The 20,441-nt window shown below is 39.2% G+C and overlaps 1 protein-coding gene across 2 annotated transcripts in view; it reads left to right on the top strand.

Moving 5' to 3' along the window:
* Positions 1 to 20,441, top strand: part of PPP2R3A (protein phosphatase 2 regulatory subunit B''alpha) — a 254,163-nt gene that overhangs the window by 58,688 nt on the left and 175,034 nt on the right. Inside the window, exons 2-3 of one of the 2 annotated variants that reach the window (XM_055413262.2) lie at positions 74 to 225; positions 16,811 to 19,270. In XM_055413262.2, coding sequence (XP_055269237.2) covers positions 17,279 to 19,270 — 1,992 coding nt within the window. In that variant the 5' untranslated portion in view covers positions 74 to 225; positions 16,811 to 17,278. The remainder of the gene's footprint in view (positions 1 to 73; positions 226 to 16,810; positions 19,271 to 20,441) is intronic. The other variant, XM_055413269.2, reaches the window with a different exon arrangement.

Here is a 20,441-nt window from a genome sequence, read left to right as displayed (position 1 = left end):
AAAGCAAGAAAGAATGTTTTGCTTTTCTTGTGTTCCCTAGACCCCAGAACCATCTCTTGTCTTATTTTTCCAGAAGAGAAGGCAAATCCCAGTGAGGGCATTGACTTGACCATCTTACTGAGCTTGTCAGTGCAGAAGTAGAAGCTTGGACGAGGAACTCCTGCCTGCCCACCTGGTGCTTTTTCCCTCAGCCACATTTCCTCCTCCACTCGAGTAAAGAAAAAAGTAAGTCTTTGAGCACTTCCTAGTTCCTGTATGCTCAAATTAGACCTGCTGCTGAGATGTTCTTATTTTACTTTTAGTCTCATCAAGACATCAGCGTTAAACCTGGAACATTAATTGTTCTTTCATGTTCATATATAGAATTTCTTTGAGCATCAGAAAAATATTGCCTTCTATGAGATTTCTTAATTTATTTTCTCAACAATTTTTGAAGTGAACACAACAGATAAAATATTCCAGGTCTCCTTTTTTTATCCTACAAGTAGCTCTGTAGTATATGTTTTTGTATCCCTCTAAATTGGTGATGGACAGGGAGGCCTGGCGTGCTGTGATTCATGGGGTCGCAGAGAGTCGGACACGACTGAGCGACTGAACTGAACTGAAATTGTTCTCTTGGGATCAGTTTCCATACTGAGTCATCCACTACAGAGTGCCGGTGTTTTCCAGGCAGATTATCTTATTATTTCTAAATGACTCATTCCTTCTGAATCATCACACTTTATGTACTCTGTTAAAAAAAAAAAAAAGTTTTAGGCACTTTTCTACAATTTTTCCTTATCTAGTCTTCAGAATGTCCTGTTTAAATAACACGGACATTCAAACAGTCGTCCCTTGCGTCTGTGATTTATGCAGATCATTTTCTTCTTGAACCCTTTCATCAGCTGAGATAAGTGGTGGAAGTTCTTTACCTCATACTCTCTGCTCCAGGTGTTTCCTGAAATAGAACACACAAATAGCAACATAAAAATTTGTGTAACATCATTCTCTATTTTCCATCATTATATGTATGCTGTTTAAGGTTTTATTAACTCCTCAAATTTCTACATGAAATTAGGGAAAACATGTACAAAAGAAAAGTATAGTTTTAATGTTTATTGGTTCACAAACTCTTTGGAATTCAGAATGTTGGAAGAATGTAGCACTTTCCTCCCTTGACTTCCATGTCACATTTGGCTGGTTCTCTTCCTGCCTTTTGAAAATGCATTCTCTGTCTCCTTCCTTGGATCCTTCTCTTCACCCTATACATATGAGCCTTCCTCAGAATTTTGTCTTTGTCTCATTTCTCCTTCTGTGCAGATCAGTCTTGTCCACTCTTCCTACTTTAAAACCTTTGTCTGACACTCACTCCCAAGTTTTTATTTTCAGCTCCTATCTCTTTACTGCCATGTATATTCATCTGAATGGGAAGTATCTCTTCTGGATGCCCTACCAAAACAGCCAATGCCTGAAGCTGTATTTCAGTTTTCTCACCCCTCTTCCATCACATTAGCTAGATAAAGGGTAAAAATTATGTAACCATCTCAACAGGTTCAGAATAGATATTTAACAGAACTAAAGCACCTCATGAGATTTTTTAAAAATCTCAACAAACTGGAAATAGAACTTTCTCAATCTGATAAAGGATATCTACTTAAAAACCTGCAGCTGTCATCATGGTGAAAGACTGAGTACTTTTCCCCAAGATCAGATACAAGGCAAGGATTTCTGAACTCACATTTCTATTCAGTATTGTTCTGAAGATTCTAACCAGTGCAATAGTCAGTAAGGCAGTAAGTATTAGAAAGGGGAAAAGTAAAACTCTCTAGTCTCAGACAATACAATAGTCTATATGGAAAATCCCAAGAAATTTACCCTCCCCCCAAATCCTTTAATAAATGAATTTTAGCCAAGTTGCAAGTGATAAGATCAATATACATAAATCAACTCTATTTTTCTATACCAACAACAAACACCGTGGAAAATGAAATTAGTATAATAGCACCATTTGTATTAGCATCATAAAACATGAAATATTTGGGAGTAAATTTAATGAAAGGCCTATAGACATTGATTAGAAAAATGAAAGAGCATGTAAATATATGGAAAGATACATTTATGTTCATGGATTATAATGATTGGAGACTTGATATTGTTAAGGTCTCCATTGTCACCAAATGGAGATTTAGATTAAATGAAATTCCAGTCAATATGTTTCTTTGTGAAAATAGGCACAGGGATTCCAGTATCACTATGGAAGTGAAGAGGACCTAGAATAGCCAAAACAATTCTGAAAAAAAAGAAATGGTGCATTTACATTATTATCTTAAGGCTTACTATAAAGCTACAATAATTAAGACAGAATGGTATTGGTATATACAAACACAAAAGAATCCAGAAATAAATCTATATGTATGGTGATTTGCTTTTCAACAGAGGTTCTAACACAGTTCAGTGGGGACAGGATAGTCTTTTGAACAAGTGATGCAGGATAATGTTGAAATTCAGCTTCATTCCATGCATGAAAATTAATTCAAAAGAGATCATAGTCCTAAACATAACACTTGAAACCCCTAAAAACCTTAAAGCATCTATGACCTTAAGATAGGCAGAAATCTTAGGACAGGATACAAATTTATTAACTACAGAAGACAGTTTGATTAATTGGATTAATAAAATTAGTAGAATTAAAATTGGAATTAAAATCTCCTATTCTTCAAAAGCTGCTGATCAGAAACTGGATAGGAAAGCCACAGACCAAGAGACGATATCTACACCCAAAAGATGTAAATGAGCTTTTAGCAGTCAGTACCAGTACTCTAAAGGAGATCAATCCTGGGTGTTCATTGGAAGGACTAATGCTTAAGCTGAAACTGCAATACTTTGGCCACCTCATGCGACGAGTTGACTCACTGGAAAAGACTGGTGCTGGGAAAGGTTGGGGGCGGGAGGAGAAGGGAACGACAGAGAATGAGATGGCTGGATGGCATCACCGACTCTGTGGACATGAGTTTGAGTGAACTCCGGGAGTTGGTGATGGACAGGGAAGCCTGGCGTTCTGTGATTCATGGGGTCGCAGAGAGTCGGACACGACTGAGCGACTGAACTGAACTGAACCAGTACTCTTGCCTGGAAAGTCCCATGAATGGAGGAGCCTGGTAGGCTGCAGTCCGTGGGGTCGCTAAGGGTCGGACACGACTGAGCGACTTCACTTTCACTTTTCACTTTCACACATTGGAGAAGGAAATGGCGACTCACTCCAGTGTTCTTGCCTGGAGAATCCCGGGGACTGGGGAGCCTGGTGGGCTTTCACACAGAGTCGGACACGACTGAATTGACTTAGCAGCCGCAGCAGTCAAAAGCAACCCAAAAGATTTGAATAGAAACATCACCAAAAACAGATGCATATGAATTGCTAATAATAAGCAGATGACACTTTGTTGTAGAGCAGAAACTAGCACAACATTATAAAGCAACTATACCCCAGTTTTTAAAAAAGTATATGAAAATTGCTCAGCGTCATTAGTTATCAGGGAAACGCAAATTAAAACCACAGTGGGATACCACTTCATACCTGCTAAAATGGCTAAAATTAAGGAAACTGACAAGTATCCAAAAGGTTGTAGGGCCACTACAGCTCTTGATTGTTGCTGATGAGACCATAAAATGGCAGAACCACTTTGAAAAACTATTTTACAGGTTTTTATATAACGTACACTTTTCATGACTCATTAATTCCATTGTTAGTTACCCAAAAGAAATGAATGCTTATTGACAAAAAAGACTTTTACTTGAAAGTTCTTTGCAGTTTTAGTTCATAATAGTCCAAACTAGAAACAACCCAGATGTCCATTAACTGAATAGATAAGATGAATTGGGGTATATTTTATTATATAGTAGGATATCTGCTAAGCAGTAAAAAGGTATATTCTATTGATGCATGCAATAACATGGTTGAATCTCAAAGCCATTATGCAAAATGAAAGAAGCCAGACTGAAAATGTATGTACATCTCGTATGTACACATCTTCAATCATGTGAAGATCTAGAACTGACAGAACGAATAGGACTCAGATGAGCAGTTGTCAGATATTGCAGGGTAGGAAAGTTGATTGGGAAGGGGCACAGAAATAGTTTTAGGGCAATGTAAATTTTCCCTCTCTTTTAGGACACTCAGTCAGTCAGTTCAGTTCAGTCGCTCAGTCGTGTCCGACTCTTTGCGACCCCATGAATCACAGCACGCCAGCCCTCCCTGTCCATCACCAACTCCTGGAGTTCACTCAAACTCATGTCCATCGAGAGTGGTTCTTGCTAAATCTCCTTGAACTATACATCTAATATGAACATTTTTACTCTGTAAATTATATATCAGTAAAATTGATTTAAAATAAAATTGAGACTCTTAAGAGCTGAGGGGCTTCCTAGGTAGAGCTAGTGGTAAAGAACCCACCTGTCAATGCAGGAGGTATAAGAGGCGCAAGTTTGATCCTTGGGTTGTGAAGATACCCTGGAGGAGGGCATGGCAACCCACTCCAGTACTGCCTGGAGAATCCCATGGACAGAGGAGCCTGGCAGGCTATGGTCCATAGGGTCGCAAAGAGTCAGACATGACTGAAGCAACTCAGCAGGCACTCAAAGAGCTGAGAGGAAGCTCTGTTTTGGAATAGCATTTGTCAATTAGTAAACACAACGGGAGTGTTTGAAAGTTTGAAAGGAATAGAGTTCTTTTGTCAAATTAGTGGGCTTCTCTGTAAGGTAATCATGTGATCAGATGGGCTTTTTAATCTCCAGAAAAAGAATTCTTTAACCCATACTGGGGGCTGGGAGCTGGAGATAATAAACCTGGTTTTGGTGACTAACCTGGACTTGAGCTGAGATAAGGAGGCTGGTGGGCTTATTCAGAAAGTAGACCTTTACTCAATTTTAAGTCCTTTACCATCCTTTTTGTGTGTGATGGCCTGAGGTGGGTGTTTTTCTGGTTCAGGTTTTTTCACCAACAGATAGGATTCCTGTCTTAGCAGGAAAGGAGGGATGATTTTCTGAGTTTGTGGAGTAAGGGTGAAGAACTCTATTCCTTTCAAACTTTTAAGCACTCCCCTTGTGTTCCGTCCTCTACCCTAGCCCATTTTCTGTGATTCTTGGTACCTCCTAACCTGGGCCTTCTGGGGTTGTACAGGGGGAATTGGTTTGTTTGTCATTAGTATCCCTTCCTCCTCTACGCTGCTAAGTCACTTACTATCCCGCTGCAGTTTTCTGTCTTCACATACAGTGATTTGGGGTTATTGATGTCTCTTAGGTTCTTTGAAGATCGAATTTACATTCCTATTTTTGTTCTTGATATTTGAAGGAGACCTTAAAACTGTAAAATCCGTACTGTACATTTTTAGCCTTACCAATACCAAACTCCGGCTACTTCTCCAAACACACAAAGCTCTCTTTTAATTATATAGTAGAATATCTGCTATATCTCAGTACCTTTGTTGAATTCCTTTTTGCTTATATGCGTGTGCATGCTCAGTTGTGTCTGACTCCTTGAGACCCCATGGACTATAGCCCGCCAGGCTCAATGGGATTTTCCAAGCAAGAATATTGGAGTAGGTTGCCATTTCCTTCTCTAGGGGATCTTCCCCACCAGTTAAATCCCATCTTCACCTGCTAAGGCTCTCATCCTTCAAAATCCAGTTATCCCTCCTAACTTTTCTTGTTGGCTGCCTCTGTACCTTTGTTTCACAAGAAATCCACTTCATCGGGATGTTTGCTCTGAAGGAATACCAGGAGCCGCTGGAGAGTACTTGTTAACATAGTCATACACCAGTTAATGTGGAAGTAACAGGAATTGTTGAATGAGCACTGAACCACTTAGAGTGCATATGAACCACTTAGACAGAAAGTGGGAAAACAGCCTCTGGCCCATTGTGGAGATGAAGGAACAGAAAAGATGAAAGGCTTGGGGGAAGCGGGCAGGCAATGTGCAAAAAGACCTGAGGAGGAATAAATGTAAATATTCAAAATATCATCTCTTAATTTCCCTCCCTCTCTGCTTTCTACCCCTGATATAACATGTTTAGACTGATATTTCATCAAATTGAACATTGTAAAACACTCGTTTCATGTGCCATTTAGAAAGAAAAATCTCAAACTAGAATACAGTGCTTTCTTATCGTTTAGGACTTTTTTACTTAGTTCTTTTGGACTTCTATTGACAGATATTTTTAATTATACATACCTCTTGTGCATACATAGTCTTTGGAACTATGCCATAGTCTTTGGGGTTTGTTGCTTTTTGAAATCTCACTTACCGAGGTTCCCAGTGACCTTCACACTGGCAAATCCAGTGGGTAATTTTTGTTTTTTCTTGATCTCTCAGCAGCACCCAACACTAATGATCTCCATTTTGAAAGTTTCTCCTTCAACATCCTTGAAAGTTGTTTCTTAGGATCCCTCCTAAGAATTCTGTTCTTCTCTTTAACCCAGAAATGTCTGTGATCCTCAACCCAGAGCCCTTCTCACCATATGCACGCACTCTGAGTGACCTCTCAGAGCTGCCTCTCCCACCCAGATCTTGCTGCTGACCTGAAGGCTCTTACATTCTCATTTCATCCACTCATCACCACTTGGATGATCCATGTGTGTTACCTCTTCGAACAACACATTCAGAATAAAACCCTTCATGTTTTCTGTGACCACCTCCCGTGACACAAAAACAAAAAACATGTTGGAAGTGATAACATTAGTCCTCTAGTACCTAAATCAGAAACCCAAGATTCCTCCCTTTTTACCGTCTTCTCCTCCTTTTCTGTGAATTCTTTCTCACTGACTATTTAATCAGTGCCTTCCTGTTTATTAACTTCTGCCACCTACTTGGTTTAGAGCCTTAGCACTTACTGCATGGATTATTATATTAGCCTTCTAATTGATTTCCACACTTTCACTCAACTGCTGGAATGTCTTTCTCAAACACAAACTTCATCATGTTACTTCCCAGCTTAAAAGTCTTTGTTTCTTTTCCCATGGTTTTCAGAATAAAGTTCAGACTGCTGAGGTTAGCACACAAGACAGTCTGTGGTCCAGTTCCTGCTCCTCTCTAGTTTCCTCCCCTCTTGCCTGTCTGTACACTCCCCATCCCACCTCACCCCCAGTGAAATCAGCTAGAACTGTCATTGTTCTGAACTCACGGTGCCATGTTAGGCCTCTGAACCTTCACATGTATGTTTCCCTCTAGAGTATTCTCCCTCTCCTTCTTATCTAACTCTCATTAGTTAGACAGAATTTAGAACTCAAGAATAGGTACATACAGCCCTTATTTAGGGAAGCCTTTCCTGACTGAGGTCTGATTTAGATACTCTCTTTTAAAATGGACAAAAGGGTTTGAAGAAAGACTTCATGAATGGACACAAAATGTCTGCTAAGTAAAGAGAAAGATGTTGAGGTGCAGATTGAAACATGCATTTCATTTTTTCATCTTATCAAATTGGCAAAGATTTAAAGAGCAGTATCACTCAAGGAGAACATGGAAAGATGGGCCTACTCCTACACTGATATTGGAAATATAGATTTGCCATTTTTCTGGAGAGCAGAAAATGGGTATATGTTTCTAGAACCATTAAAAATAATATGCGTGTACACACACTCCTTTTGGCTTAGCATTTTACACCTTGGAATATATCCTAAGAAAATAACTTTTTTGTAAAACATACTTTCACAAAATTTCATGATGTTCATTCATAAAAATATTCACTATGGTTATTCCTGAATTGTGATATGAGTAATTACAGTGTTTTTCTAACTTTTCTGAAAACATGTATTAATTATGAGAGCAAAATGGAAAAGAGAACCCCCACCTTTGTGCTTCTGATCCGTGCTGTACTTGCCTCCCTCGTTGCCCTGATTAAACAGTGAGTGTGCGGAGGGCCATCACCAGGAATTATTCAGCATCATCCCACCAACATCTGGCTCAGAGTAGAAAATGCTGGATAAGTGAGTTGTACTAGTAACAGCTAACAGTTATTGAGTATTTCCGGTGTCTTAGGCATTGTTCTAAGCACTCAACGTATTCACTTAATCCTCGTGAGATGGTTATTATTATTATCTCTGTTTTGCAGGTGAAACAGGCTGATAAAAGTTAACCAATTTCTGTAAGGCCACATAGCTGTTGGTGGCAGGCTTGGGATTCAAACCGCTGCAGATTGGCTTTTACTGAGAGACATAAGATAGCACATAGTTCTGAGTTACATTGTATCTCTGATTAAGAATAATTGGATTAGACTACATGTCTAGTATTCCAGCCATACAATTGGGCATCAGTTGAATCATGGTGTAAACAAAAAGGCAGAATTTGATACCCACAGAATCTGAACCAAATACTAGGAGAGTAATCTTCATTTCTTTTACCTTAAAAAAAAAAAAAAAAACTCAAATCATTTTACACTGTAAACTTCATATTGAAATTGGTGCCATCCCTTCGGATTTAGTTTTATGATCCCTCTCTGTGATATTCATGTCCCTTCAAAACTTAAAGACCTAAAATTTTAATTAGTTCTTTAGCTCTTCCTCCCACCACTTCTCTTTCTCAATAAGATTACTTATGACAAGGTCATCAGATTTCATTTTTAAAACCTGTCAGTCTTCATTTTTGTTGTATCCTCTCTTTTTTCCCTTCATATTTTCTTTTAAAGTCTCAGAATTTCTGGAAGCTGCCTTCCTACTAACTGGGACTATACCGCATAATATGGTGGCCTCTAACCACATATGGCTTTCAAAGAAATTATTGGAATTAATAAGAATAGGCAAAATATTTAAACACTACTTCTCTAGGGACATATGGGGCTGGTCAGTAGCACAGGATAAGATGTTCAACGTCATTAGCTAGAAGGGAGATGTAGGTTAAAGCTCCATTGAGATAATATGGCACACTATTAGAATGGCTAAAGTAGAAAATACTGGCAATCACAAATGTTGAAGAGGATATGGAATCAGCCATCTCTCTCATACATTACTGGTGGGAATGTAAAATGGTGTAGCCACTCTGGTAAATAGTTTGGCAGTTTCTTATAAAAATACGCTTAACATTCAACCTAACCATCAGACTTGTAAATAACCTGTGGTTGGTTATTTACCATAGAAGAATGAAAACCATGTTTATACAAAAACATCTGCTTTATTTGTAATAACCAAAACTGGAAACAGCATAAATATCCTTAAGTAGGTGAATTGGCAAACAAATTGTGGTATATCCATACAATCAATAGACTCAGCAATAAAAAGGGATGAACTGTTGAAATGTTCAGTAAAGTGAATGACTCTCAAAATCATTGAGTTCGGTGAGAGAAACCAATATCAAAAGCTTAAACACTGTATGCCTTACATAAATCTTCTCGAAATGACAGAATTGTAATGATGCAGAACAGTTTAGTGCTCTGTTTACTGTATGACTACAAAAGAGTAGTGTGAGGGATCCTGAAGAGTGAAGGGGTAGTCCTGTATCCTAATTGTGGTGGTACTTACTGTAAAAGGAAGGGAGGAAGTAAAGAAAAGGAAGGAGTGAGTCATATAAAACTGGTGAAATCTAAATAAGGTCTGTTAATCGTCGGTTTCCTGCTTTTGATCCTTGTGGTGTGGTGATATAGGATGTTACCATTGGAGGAAACTGGGGGAAGGGTACATAGGAACTCCGTATGTTATTTTTGAACTTTTCTGTGAGTCTAAAATAATTTCAAAATTTAAAATATTTAACTAAAATTAATATTCAGTGCTTCAGTTACAGTAGCCACGTTTAAAGTGCTCAGTAGCCACATGTGGCAGATGGCAACCATATCATGGCAGACATGGAATGTTTCCATCAACACAGAAAGTTTTATTAGGCAGCACTGGCTAAAAGCATTAGGTCTGACTCTGGCCAGTATTCTCTGCCTTGATTACTTCAAATTCTAACATCACAACAATACTTTCTTGTATTTTTGTCAGGTTGCCTTATTAACTGGTTGTTTTGCTCATTTTCAAACCTAGAGAAAGATTTCTCTTTAGTGTCTCAAATTTCAGAGAAATAAAAGAGTCTTATGTCAGTTTAGGAATTTATCTGACAACTGTTTTAATGTTTTAAATTTAATATTTAAATATCCAATTTAATCTGGATATTTAAATTGTCTAACAATTCTGTATTTTGCTTCAGGACCACTTTTATCACCCATATTAAGATATAGTCCTGGGACTTCCCTGGAGATCCAATGATTAGGACTCCATGCTTCCACTGCAAGGGGCACAAGTTCTATCCCTGGTCAGGGAACTAAGATCCCACATGCCATATAGCATGGCCACAGCAAACAAAAATGGTATAGTCTTAATAGCTCTTATATAGTTATCCTAATATACTTTCTGGATAGTGTCCTTTGATTTTCCTTCTCTTTTATCCTTACTCAAAAACTCTTTCAAAATCATGGTTTTCTGAAAAGGCGCATAGTTTTTTGTGTTTGGTGCTATTTCTTCCCTGTCTCCTGGATGTACATCTTTTAAAAATGTATTTCCTTCCATTGCTGCAGTCTAGATTTTGCCCCATAACACTTATTCCTCTTTGGCACTTTTGTATTTTCACTTAAGAATTATTGGGTAGGTACTCCCTTGTGGCTCAGCTGGTAAAGAATCTGCCTGCAATGTGGGAGACCTGGGTTCGATCCTTGGGTTGGGAGGATCCCCTTGAGAAGGGAAAAGCTACCCTCTCCAGTATTCTGGCCTAGAGAATCCCATGGGGTCACAAATTATAGTCCATGGGGTCACAAAGAGTTGGACACAATTGAGTGACTTTCACTCACTCCCTTTACTATGGATCTTCTTTATACTTGAGCTTCAGCCAACTTGCATGGTATTCAGCTTTATAGTTTTATATGAGCCACCATGTTGGATTTGAAGGCAGGAAAGTAGAGGACAAAACAATGGCTCAAGATCCATTCACATAGCAATAAAGACACTGAAAGAAAAGAAGAATGGGGGTGAAACACTGAAGAAAAACCACAAAGAAAGAAAGGAGTGTTGGAATCACAATTTATATGTTTGTGGAAGGAAAATCTGAATATTATACTGATATCAGTGTTCCTTCAAAATAATTCATAAGTTTACTATAATTATAATCAAATTCCTATCAGATTTTTCTTAAAACCTGACAATGGAGAAATTCAACTGGAAGACCATCAAAGAATATTGGAACATAAAAAGGAATCATAATTCAAAATATGAGGGAAAAAGTCAGGTGGTAAAACTTAATAAGACAACAGTAATTATGATGGTATAGGATTAGCATAAAAACAGAGTAATAATCATTGAATCTAAAGAGCCAAGAAATATATCCTAAACAGTATAAGAATTCAACAAAACAAAGGGCTCTTCATGAATTAATTGTATTAACTATTAACAATATCTGATTTCACTGTCTCAAATACAGAAATAAGCAAAGGATTTGAATAGAAACTTTACCAAAGAAGAAATATAACAAATAAGCAAAATAAACAGAATTTTCTAGGATTGAAGAAATAAAAATGAAAACAGTCAAGTTCTGTTTCTCCTTATTAAATGGGTAGCTGTTTCTATTGTTAAAATACCAGTGCAGTTCTTGGTGTTGTTAAACTGATGCTCTCTTTCTCTGCTGTCGTCATTGTCTTGGTCCACCTTTCTTGATGCAGTAGTATTGCACACTCTTATCATTCCACAAGTCATATTGGCTCTACCTTTGAAATATGTTCAGCGTTTAAGATTCCCTGGAGAAGGGGAAGGCTATCCTCCAGTATTTTGGCCTGGAGAAGTCCATGGACTGTGTAGGCCATGGGATTGCAAAGAGTCAGACACAACTGAGTGACTTTCACTTTCAGTCTGCCTCTCCTGGTTCAAACCCCCCAGCCTTCTTACCTCATTTACTGATATAGCTCCCACTTTGTTTACTTATTTCCTGTCTTGCTCCTCTGCAGTCTCCTCTGAACACAGAAGCCAAAATTACCAATTTAAAAATGTAAGTCTGATCATGTCATTCCTCTGCTCAGTAGATATCAGTTGTTTCCCAGCTCACTCACAGTGAAGCCAAATTCATAATAGTCTACAGGCTCTGCATGATTTAGACTCCCGCCTTTCCTTTCTGGCCTCTTCTCCCACACTGCCTACCACCTTGCTTTCTCTACTCCAGTCACTTCAGCCTCTTTGTCATTCTTTTAGTAAGTCAAGCATGCTCATACGGCAGAGCCTTTTTACTTTTGGTTATTCTGCCCAAGATGATGTAACCCCAAATACCTCCCTAACCTGCTCCCTCTCTTCTTTCAGATCTCTGTTCAGATATCAGTGAGGTCTTCTCTGACTGCCCTTTGTAACACAGCACCCTCTCATCCTTTCTGAACCCTTGCTGTGCTTCATCTTTCTCTATTGCACATATCACCGTCTAAGTTAGGTTTACTTACATGTTGTTTTTCTTTCTCCAGCTAGATTGTCAGTTTATTCAGGACAGGAACTTTATTCACTGCTCTATCTCTAGCACTTGCAGGTGCCTGTCACACAGTAAGCACTCAGTATTTATTGATTAAGTCAGAACATTGACTGAACCTTTTTATTTTGTTTTGTGTTTTAATGTTTTTTCTCTTTTTATTATTTTTAATTAATTTTTATTAGAGGATAATTGGTTTATAGTGCTGTGTTAGTTTCTGCTATACAGCAAAGTGAGTCAGTTATACATATTTTATAATCATTTGTGTCCTTCCATCTGGCAGATATAACAGTTAGAAACATACATGTCTAACAACAGAATATCAAAATACAGAAAGCAAAACAAATTAAGGGAGAAACAGAAAGCTCAACAATAATATTTGGAGAATTCAGTACCCCCCCCCCCTCCACTTTCAATAATGGATAGGACTACTAGGCAGCACTGGATTGAACCTTTTTGGACAGCAACTTACAGCATGATTTAAGTGCTCTTTAAAAAAAAAGATAAGAGAATGATTAAATTCTATCCACTGATGACAAGAGAGGGAGATCTGCATGTGGCAGGGTCTGAAAGGATGAGATCAAGATCAGTAATAAAGGTTGTTTTTCTCTCTTAGAAAGAGTAAGAAAAGAGATGAAGGTAAGGGAATAATTTCCAAGTGTAGAGGAAGTTGTACAATCAAGAACAAGCACTGTGTGTCAGCCATCTACTGAATGAGGAATTCCCCGGGTCGGTAGGTGCCCAGTATGCTACTGGAGATCAGTGGAGAAATAACTCCAGAAAGAATGAAGGGATGGAGCCAAAGCGAAACAAATACCCAGTTGTGGATGTCACTGGTGATAGAAGCAAGGTCCGATGCTGTAAAGAGCAATATTGCATAGGAACCTGGAATGTTAGATCCATGAATCAAGGCAAATTGGAAATGGTCAAACAGGAGATGACAAGAGTGAACGTCGACATTCTAGGAATCAGTGAACTAAAATGGACTGGAATGGGTGAATTTAACTCAGATGACCATTATATCTACTACTGTGGGCAGGAATTCCTTAGAAGAAATGTAGTGGCAATCATGGTCAACAAAAGAGTCCGAAATGCAGTACTTGGATGCAATCTTAAAAACGACAGAATGATTTCTGTTCGTTTCCAAGGCAAACCATTCAATATTACAGTAATTCAAGTCTATGCCCCAACCAGTAATGCTGAAGAAGCCGAAGTTGAACAGTTCTATGAAGACCTACAAGACCTTTTAGAACTAACACCCAAAAAAGATGTCCTTTTCATTATAGGGGACTGGAATGCAAAAGTAGAAAGTCAAGAAACACGTGGAGTAACAGGCAAATTTGGCCTTGGAGCACGAAATGAAGCAGGGCAAAGGCTAATAGAGTTTTGCCAAGAGAACGCACTGGTCATACCAAACACACTCTTCCAACAACATAAGAGAAGACTCTACACATGGACATCACCAGATGGTCAACACTGAAATCAGATTGATTATATTCTTTGCAGCCAAAGATGGAGAAGCTCTATACAGTTAGCAAAAAAAAGACCAGGAGCTGACTGTGGCTCAGATCATGAACTCCTTATTGCCAAATTCAGACTTAAATTGAAGAAAGTAGGGGAAACCATTAGACGATTCAGGTATGACCTAAATCAAATCCCTTATGATTATACAGTGGAAGTAAGAAATAGATTTAAGGGTCTAGATGTGACAGAGTGCCTGATGAACTCTGGAAAGAGGTTCGTGACACTGTACAGGAGACAGGGACCAAGACCATTCCCATGGAAAAGAAATGCAAAAAAGCAAATTGGCTGTCTGAGGAGGCCTTACAAATAGCTGTGAAAAGAAGAGAAGTGAAAAGCAAAGGAGAAAAGGAAAGATATAAGCATCTGAAAGCAGAGTTCCAAAAAATAGCAAGGAGAGTTAAGAAATCCTTCTTCAGCGATCAATGCAAAGAAATAGAGGAAAACAACAGAATAGGAAAAACAAGAGATCTTTTCAAGAAAATTAGAGATATCAAGGGAACATTTCATGCAAAGATGGGCTTGATAAAGGACAGAAATGGTATGGACCTAACAGAAGCAGAAGATATTAAGAAGAGGTGGCAAGAATACACAGAAGAACTGTACAAAAAGATCTTCACGACCAAGATAATCACGATGGCGTGATCACTCACCTGGAGCCAGACATCTTGGAATGTGAAGTCAAGTGGGCCTTAGCATCACGATGAACAAAGCTAGTGGAGGTGATGGCATTCCAATTGAGCTATTTCAAATACTGAAAGATGATGCTGTGAAAGTGCTGAACTCAATATGCCAGCAAATTTGGAAAACTCAGCAGTGGCCACAGGACTGGAAAAGGTCAGTCTTCATTCCAATCCCAAAGAAAGGCAATGCCAAAGAAAGCTCAAACTACCGCACAGTTGCACTCATCTCACACGCTAGTAAAGTCATGCTCAAAATTCTCCAAGCCAGGCTTCAGCAGTATGTGAATCGTGAACTTCCAGATGTTCAAGCAGGTTTTAGGAAGGGGCACCAGAGAGCACATTGCCAACATCCGCTGGATCATGGAGAAAGCAAGAGAATTCCAGAATAACATCTATTTCTGCTTCATTGACTGTGCCAAAGCCTTTGACTGTGTGGATCACAATAAACTGTGGAACTTTCTGAAAGAGATGGGAATACCAGACCACCTGACCTGCCCCTTGAGAAACCTGTGTGCAGGTCAGGAAGCAACAGTTAGAACTGGACATGGAACAACAGACTGGTTCCAAATAGGAAAAGGAGTACGTCAAGGTTGTATATTGTCACCCTGCTTATTTAACTTCTATGCAGAGTACATCATGAGGAACGCTGGGCTGGAAGAAGCACAAGCTGGAATCAAGATTGCCGGGAGAAATATCAATAACCTCAGATATGCAGATGACACCACCCTTATGGCAGAAAGTGAAGAGGAACTCAAAAGCCTCTTAATGAAAGGGAAAGAGGAGAGTGAAAAGGTTGGCTGGAAGCTCAACATTCAGAAAACAAAGATCATGGCATCTGGTCCCATCACTTCATGGGAAATAGATGGGGAAACAGTGGAAATAGTGTCAGACTTTATTTTTTGGGGCTCCAAAATCACTGCAGATGCTGATTGCAGCCATGAAATTAAAAGACGCTTATTCCTTGGAAAGAAAGTTATGACCAACCTAGATAGAATATTAAAAAGCAGAGACATTACTTTGCCAACCAAGGTCCGTCTAGTCAAGGCTATGGTTTTTCCTGTGGTCATGTATGGATGTGAGAGTTGGACTGTGAAGAAAGCTGATCACCGAAGAATTAATGCTTTTGAACTGTGGTGCTGGAGAAGACTCTTGAGAGTCCCTTGGACTGCAAGGAGGTCCAACCAGTCCATTCTAAAGGAGATCAATCCTGGGTGTTCATTGGAAGGACTGATGCTGAAGCTGAAACTCCAATACTTTGGCCACCTCATGCGTCGGGTTGACTCACTGGAAAAGAGTCTGATGCTAGGAAGAATTGGTGGTGGGAGGAGACGGGGACGACAGAGAATGAGATGGCTGGATGGCATCACCGACTCGATGGACGTGAGTTTGAGTGAACTCCGGGAGTTGGTGATGGACAGGGAGGCCTGGCGTGCTGTGATTCATGGGGTCGCAAAGAGTCGGACATGACTGAGCGACTGAACTGAACTGAACTGAGATTGATGGAAGCAACATCAACCTGTCCTATTGATGCAGGACAGTAGCAGAAAATAAGGTTATGTGTGGATGGGAATAGTTGTTGAAAATGAGTCAAAGAAGCTAGACCTGCCATGATGCATGTTAAAGATCAGTAGTGTGAATTCTTGATCTGTAAGAGGTGAGAAAGCTCTCTATATCCAAGCTAGTCAGTGTCATGTTAGGAAGCAAGGAGGGTGGGATTACAAATGCCAACTGAGAGGCAGTTGTAACAAGGCAGAATTGAGGTAACTGTTATTGTAGTTAAGTTACTAAGTCATATCTGACTGTTTTGTGACCCCATGGACTGTAGCCCACCAGGCTCCTTTGTTCTTGGGATTTTCCAGGTAAGAATTCTGGTGCGGGTTGCCGTTTACCCCTCCAGGGGATCTTCCCGACTCAGGAATCAAACCCTCATCTCCTGCATTAGCAAGCAGATTCTTAATCACTGAGTCCCCAGGAAAGCTGGTAATACTGCTTTAGGTAATAAGGAGTTTAGGGTGTAATGAAGCAAAGGCTTGAATCAAAGATAAGCCATCAGTGATGTGGCAAAGAAAAAGATAATTAACTGAGTGTGGGATACAAAAGAAGAGGAAATAAAAGATTCTATCAGTATTAAGAGATTGTATTTCCTTTAAATTATTTTCTTTTTTCATTATAGGTTTTCCTGTCATTCACCAAAAAATGGATCATTTAAGCCTTTGGAGGACTCAGTTATCACAGTACTTCTATACTACCAACTGAGATTTATGACAGTACATTTATGACCATAAATGTCTGCATCATAGAACTGCTGAAGAACTAAAAGAGAATATTCTTTATTCTTCTTAAAATTTATTCCTAAAAATAATCCTATAGTATTATGATATTACTAAATGAAACTAGAAAGCACAATTATTAAATTATTAGACTTGTTGATACAAACACGCATGTGCGACAGCTACTGTATCTGACAGTTACCAAACCTCAAATTTTGATGATTTCCCTTTGCGGGAAAGGTCATTATATTTGCAAGAAACCACTGAACATTGTCAGTCAAATATATTTTTAGCTTAGTGTCATTTAGGAGAATTTACTTGAAACAAGTTCTGGAAAATTCTACATCCTACCACCCAGTGGATTAGATATTATGGCAGCAACTTACAGACTTGTGGTTAGTACTGTGAACCACTACAGCAGTGTGGTGATAGACCGGCGTTTTGAGCAAGCGATACATTATTGCACTGGAACCTGCCACACCTTCACACATGGAGTTGACTGCATTGTGATACATCATAGTGTTTGTGCAGACCTCTTACACATCCCTGTGTCTCAGTTCAAAGATACCGATCTGGACTCTCTGTTTCTGCCCCATGAAAATGGGTTTTCCTCAGCTGAAGGTGACTATCCCCATCAAGCCCTCACGGGCATACCCAAGGTCAGGAAAGGATCTACATTTCAGAGTACCTGTAATTTAAAGGACATTGCAGGAGAAGCAATCAGTTTTGCCAGTGGGAAAATAAAAGAATTTTCCCTTGAAAAGCTCAAAAACTCTAACCATGCCGCTTACAAAAAGGGAAGGAAAGTTAAATCTGACTCATTCAACAGGAGGTCAGTTGATTTTGACTTGCTCTGTGGCCATTATAACCATGATGGGAACTCTCCATCCTTTGGTTTACTCCGGAGTTCCTCACTTGAGGAAAAATCTTTATCCCATAGAAACTCACTCGATACAAACCTGACTTCAGTGTTTCTTCGCAACTTCTCTGAAGAAGACCTGGTTACTCAGATTTTAGAAAAACATAAAATAGATAATTTTTCTTCTGGTACAGACATAAAGATGTGCTTAGACATCTTGCTAAAATGCTCTGAAGATTTGAAAAAATGCACAGACATCATAAAACAGTGTATAAAGAAAAAGACAGGGAGTAGCATCAATGAAGGAAATGGTAATGATGCAATTTCTAGCTCTGAAACTGTCTATATGAATGTAATGACCAGGTTAGCATCCTACCTGAAAAAGCTACCATTTGAATTCATGCAATCTGGGAATAATGAGACTATTGATTTAACAGAACTGGTCAGTAATATGCCTAGTTTACCACTGACTCCCTTTTCCCCAGTATTTGGCACTGAACAGCCCCCTAAGTATGAAGATGTTGTCCAGCTCTCAGCCCTAGACTCTGGACAGTTTCAAACTATAGAATTGCAAGATGACCAGCACAGTTCTAGAAAAACAGACACTATAAAACCCATTCCAAATAACTCTACAAATTCCTTATACAGTTTAGAGATAAGTGATCCCAGAACTCTAAAAGATGTCCCACTTGAATCACAGTCACTAACTGTAAATCCTTTAGAAAATGTTTCTTCTGGTGATCTCATGGAAACCCTATATATTGAAGAAGAGTCAGATGGAAAGAAAGCATTATATCAAGAACAGAGGACAGAAAATGGACCCTCTCAGGAGTTGATAAAGGTAAATGAAGATAGAGCAGAATTATCAGACCATGGTACTCATCTTAAAAAATGTCCTGCCTCAATGCAAAATGAAATTGGTAAGATATTTGAGAAATCAGTTGTTAGTCTACCTGAAGAAGATCTTAAATCTAAAGTTCCTAAAGTTGAAGAGGGAAACCACAGAGATTTTATGAATTCTAACAGTCAGGAAGAGATAGATAAATTGTTAAGGGACTTGGAATCTTTCTCACAGAAGATGGAGACCTCTCTAAGAGAGCCACTTGCTAAAGGTAAAAGCGCTAACTCTCTAAATAGTCAGGGTGAGTTGATTGGTCAGCTCCCAGATCTTGAACCTAAATCTAAAGTCTCTTCACCCACGGAAAAAGTGTCACCTTCCTGTCTAACAAGGATTATTGAAACCAATGGACACAAAATAGAGGAAGAGGATCGAGCCCTCTTACTGCGGATTCTAGAAAGCATTGAAGATTTTGCTCAAGAATTGGTTGAATGCAAATCAGGCAGAGGGAGCCTATCACAAGAAAAAGAGATGATGCAAATTCTACAAGAAACCTTGACAACTTCCTCCCAGGCCAATCTGTCAGTCTGCAGAAGTCCTATTGGTGATAAAGTCAAAGACACTACCTCAGTGGTTTTGATTCAGCAGACCCCAGAGGTGATCAAGGTAAGACCTAACAATCTTCAGTCCCAAGAAGTCTCCAAAGAAATGTACTAATGTTTGCAAAATTTAAAAACAGAAAAATTTTGTCAGTCATTTTATGTTCCACTAAAGCTCCTTCCCTACACTAGGCATGGTCTCACTAAGTTCAGTGGAAAAAGCTAAAAAGCAAAGTCTTTATAGAGTTAAGCAGATTCCTTCCTGACACCCTTTATCTTCTTCCCAGCTCTGTGACCAAAGTTACTTGGTCTTAATATCCTCATCTGTATAATGGGAATAATAATGATCAAGATAAGTCAGATGAAGCACAAGCAAGGTGCCTTACAGAGAGAGTTATTTAATATTAGTTTCACCATCCTCAACCAGTAAGCCACTCTTCACTGCATGCCTTTGTGGAGAACTTACAATTTAGTTGGGGAAACAAAACTAACATACCAGAAAAAGTATGTGAACATATAAGCACATCTCTGAAAGTTTTGTTAGTGCAGTAGATCTTCAAAGAAGGTAAAGATTAGAGTATATGAAATATCCTTCATCATGCAAGTGAGAATGAATGTCAGTCTAGAGTTACAAGGTAGAAGTATTTTCAGAAAGCTTTGAATTTACCCTGCTGCTGATAGCATTACTTTTGAATAATCCCAGAAAGGAAGTTATCTGCCCATTTGTAGGTATTTGACCAACCTTGATAGTATATTAAAAAGCAGAGACATTACTTTGCCGACCAAGGTCCGTCTAGTCAAGGCAATGGTTTTTCCCGTGGTCATGTATGGATGTGAGAGTTGGACTGTGAAGAAAGCTGATCGCCGAAGAATCGATGCTTTTGAACTGTGGTGTTGGAGAAGACTCTTAAGAGTCCCTTATACTGCAAGGAGATCCAACCAGTCCATTCTAAAGGAGATCAATCCTGGATGTTCATTGGAGGGACTGATGCTAAAGCTGAAACTCCAATACTTTGGCCACCTCATAAGACGAGTTGACTCACTGGAAAAGACTCTGATGCTGGGAAAGGTTGGGGGCGGGAGGAGAAGGGGACGACGGAGAATGAGATGGCTGGATGGCATCACCGACTCTGTGGACATGAGTTTGAGTGTACTCCGGGAGTTGGTGATGGACAGGGAGGCCTGGCGTGCTGTGATTCATGGGGTCGCGGAGAGTCGGACACGACTGAGCGACTGAA

The sequence above is a fragment of the Moschus berezovskii genome, chromosome 1, assembly GCF_049115385.1.
Source record: "Moschus berezovskii isolate FMDL1 chromosome 1, NW_MosBer_1.0, whole genome shotgun sequence".
Lineage (NCBI taxonomy): Eukaryota > Metazoa > Chordata > Mammalia > Artiodactyla > Moschidae > Moschus > Moschus berezovskii.
Note: the sequence above shows the minus strand (reverse complement) of the source record. Positions and strands in the feature narration are given on the sequence as shown.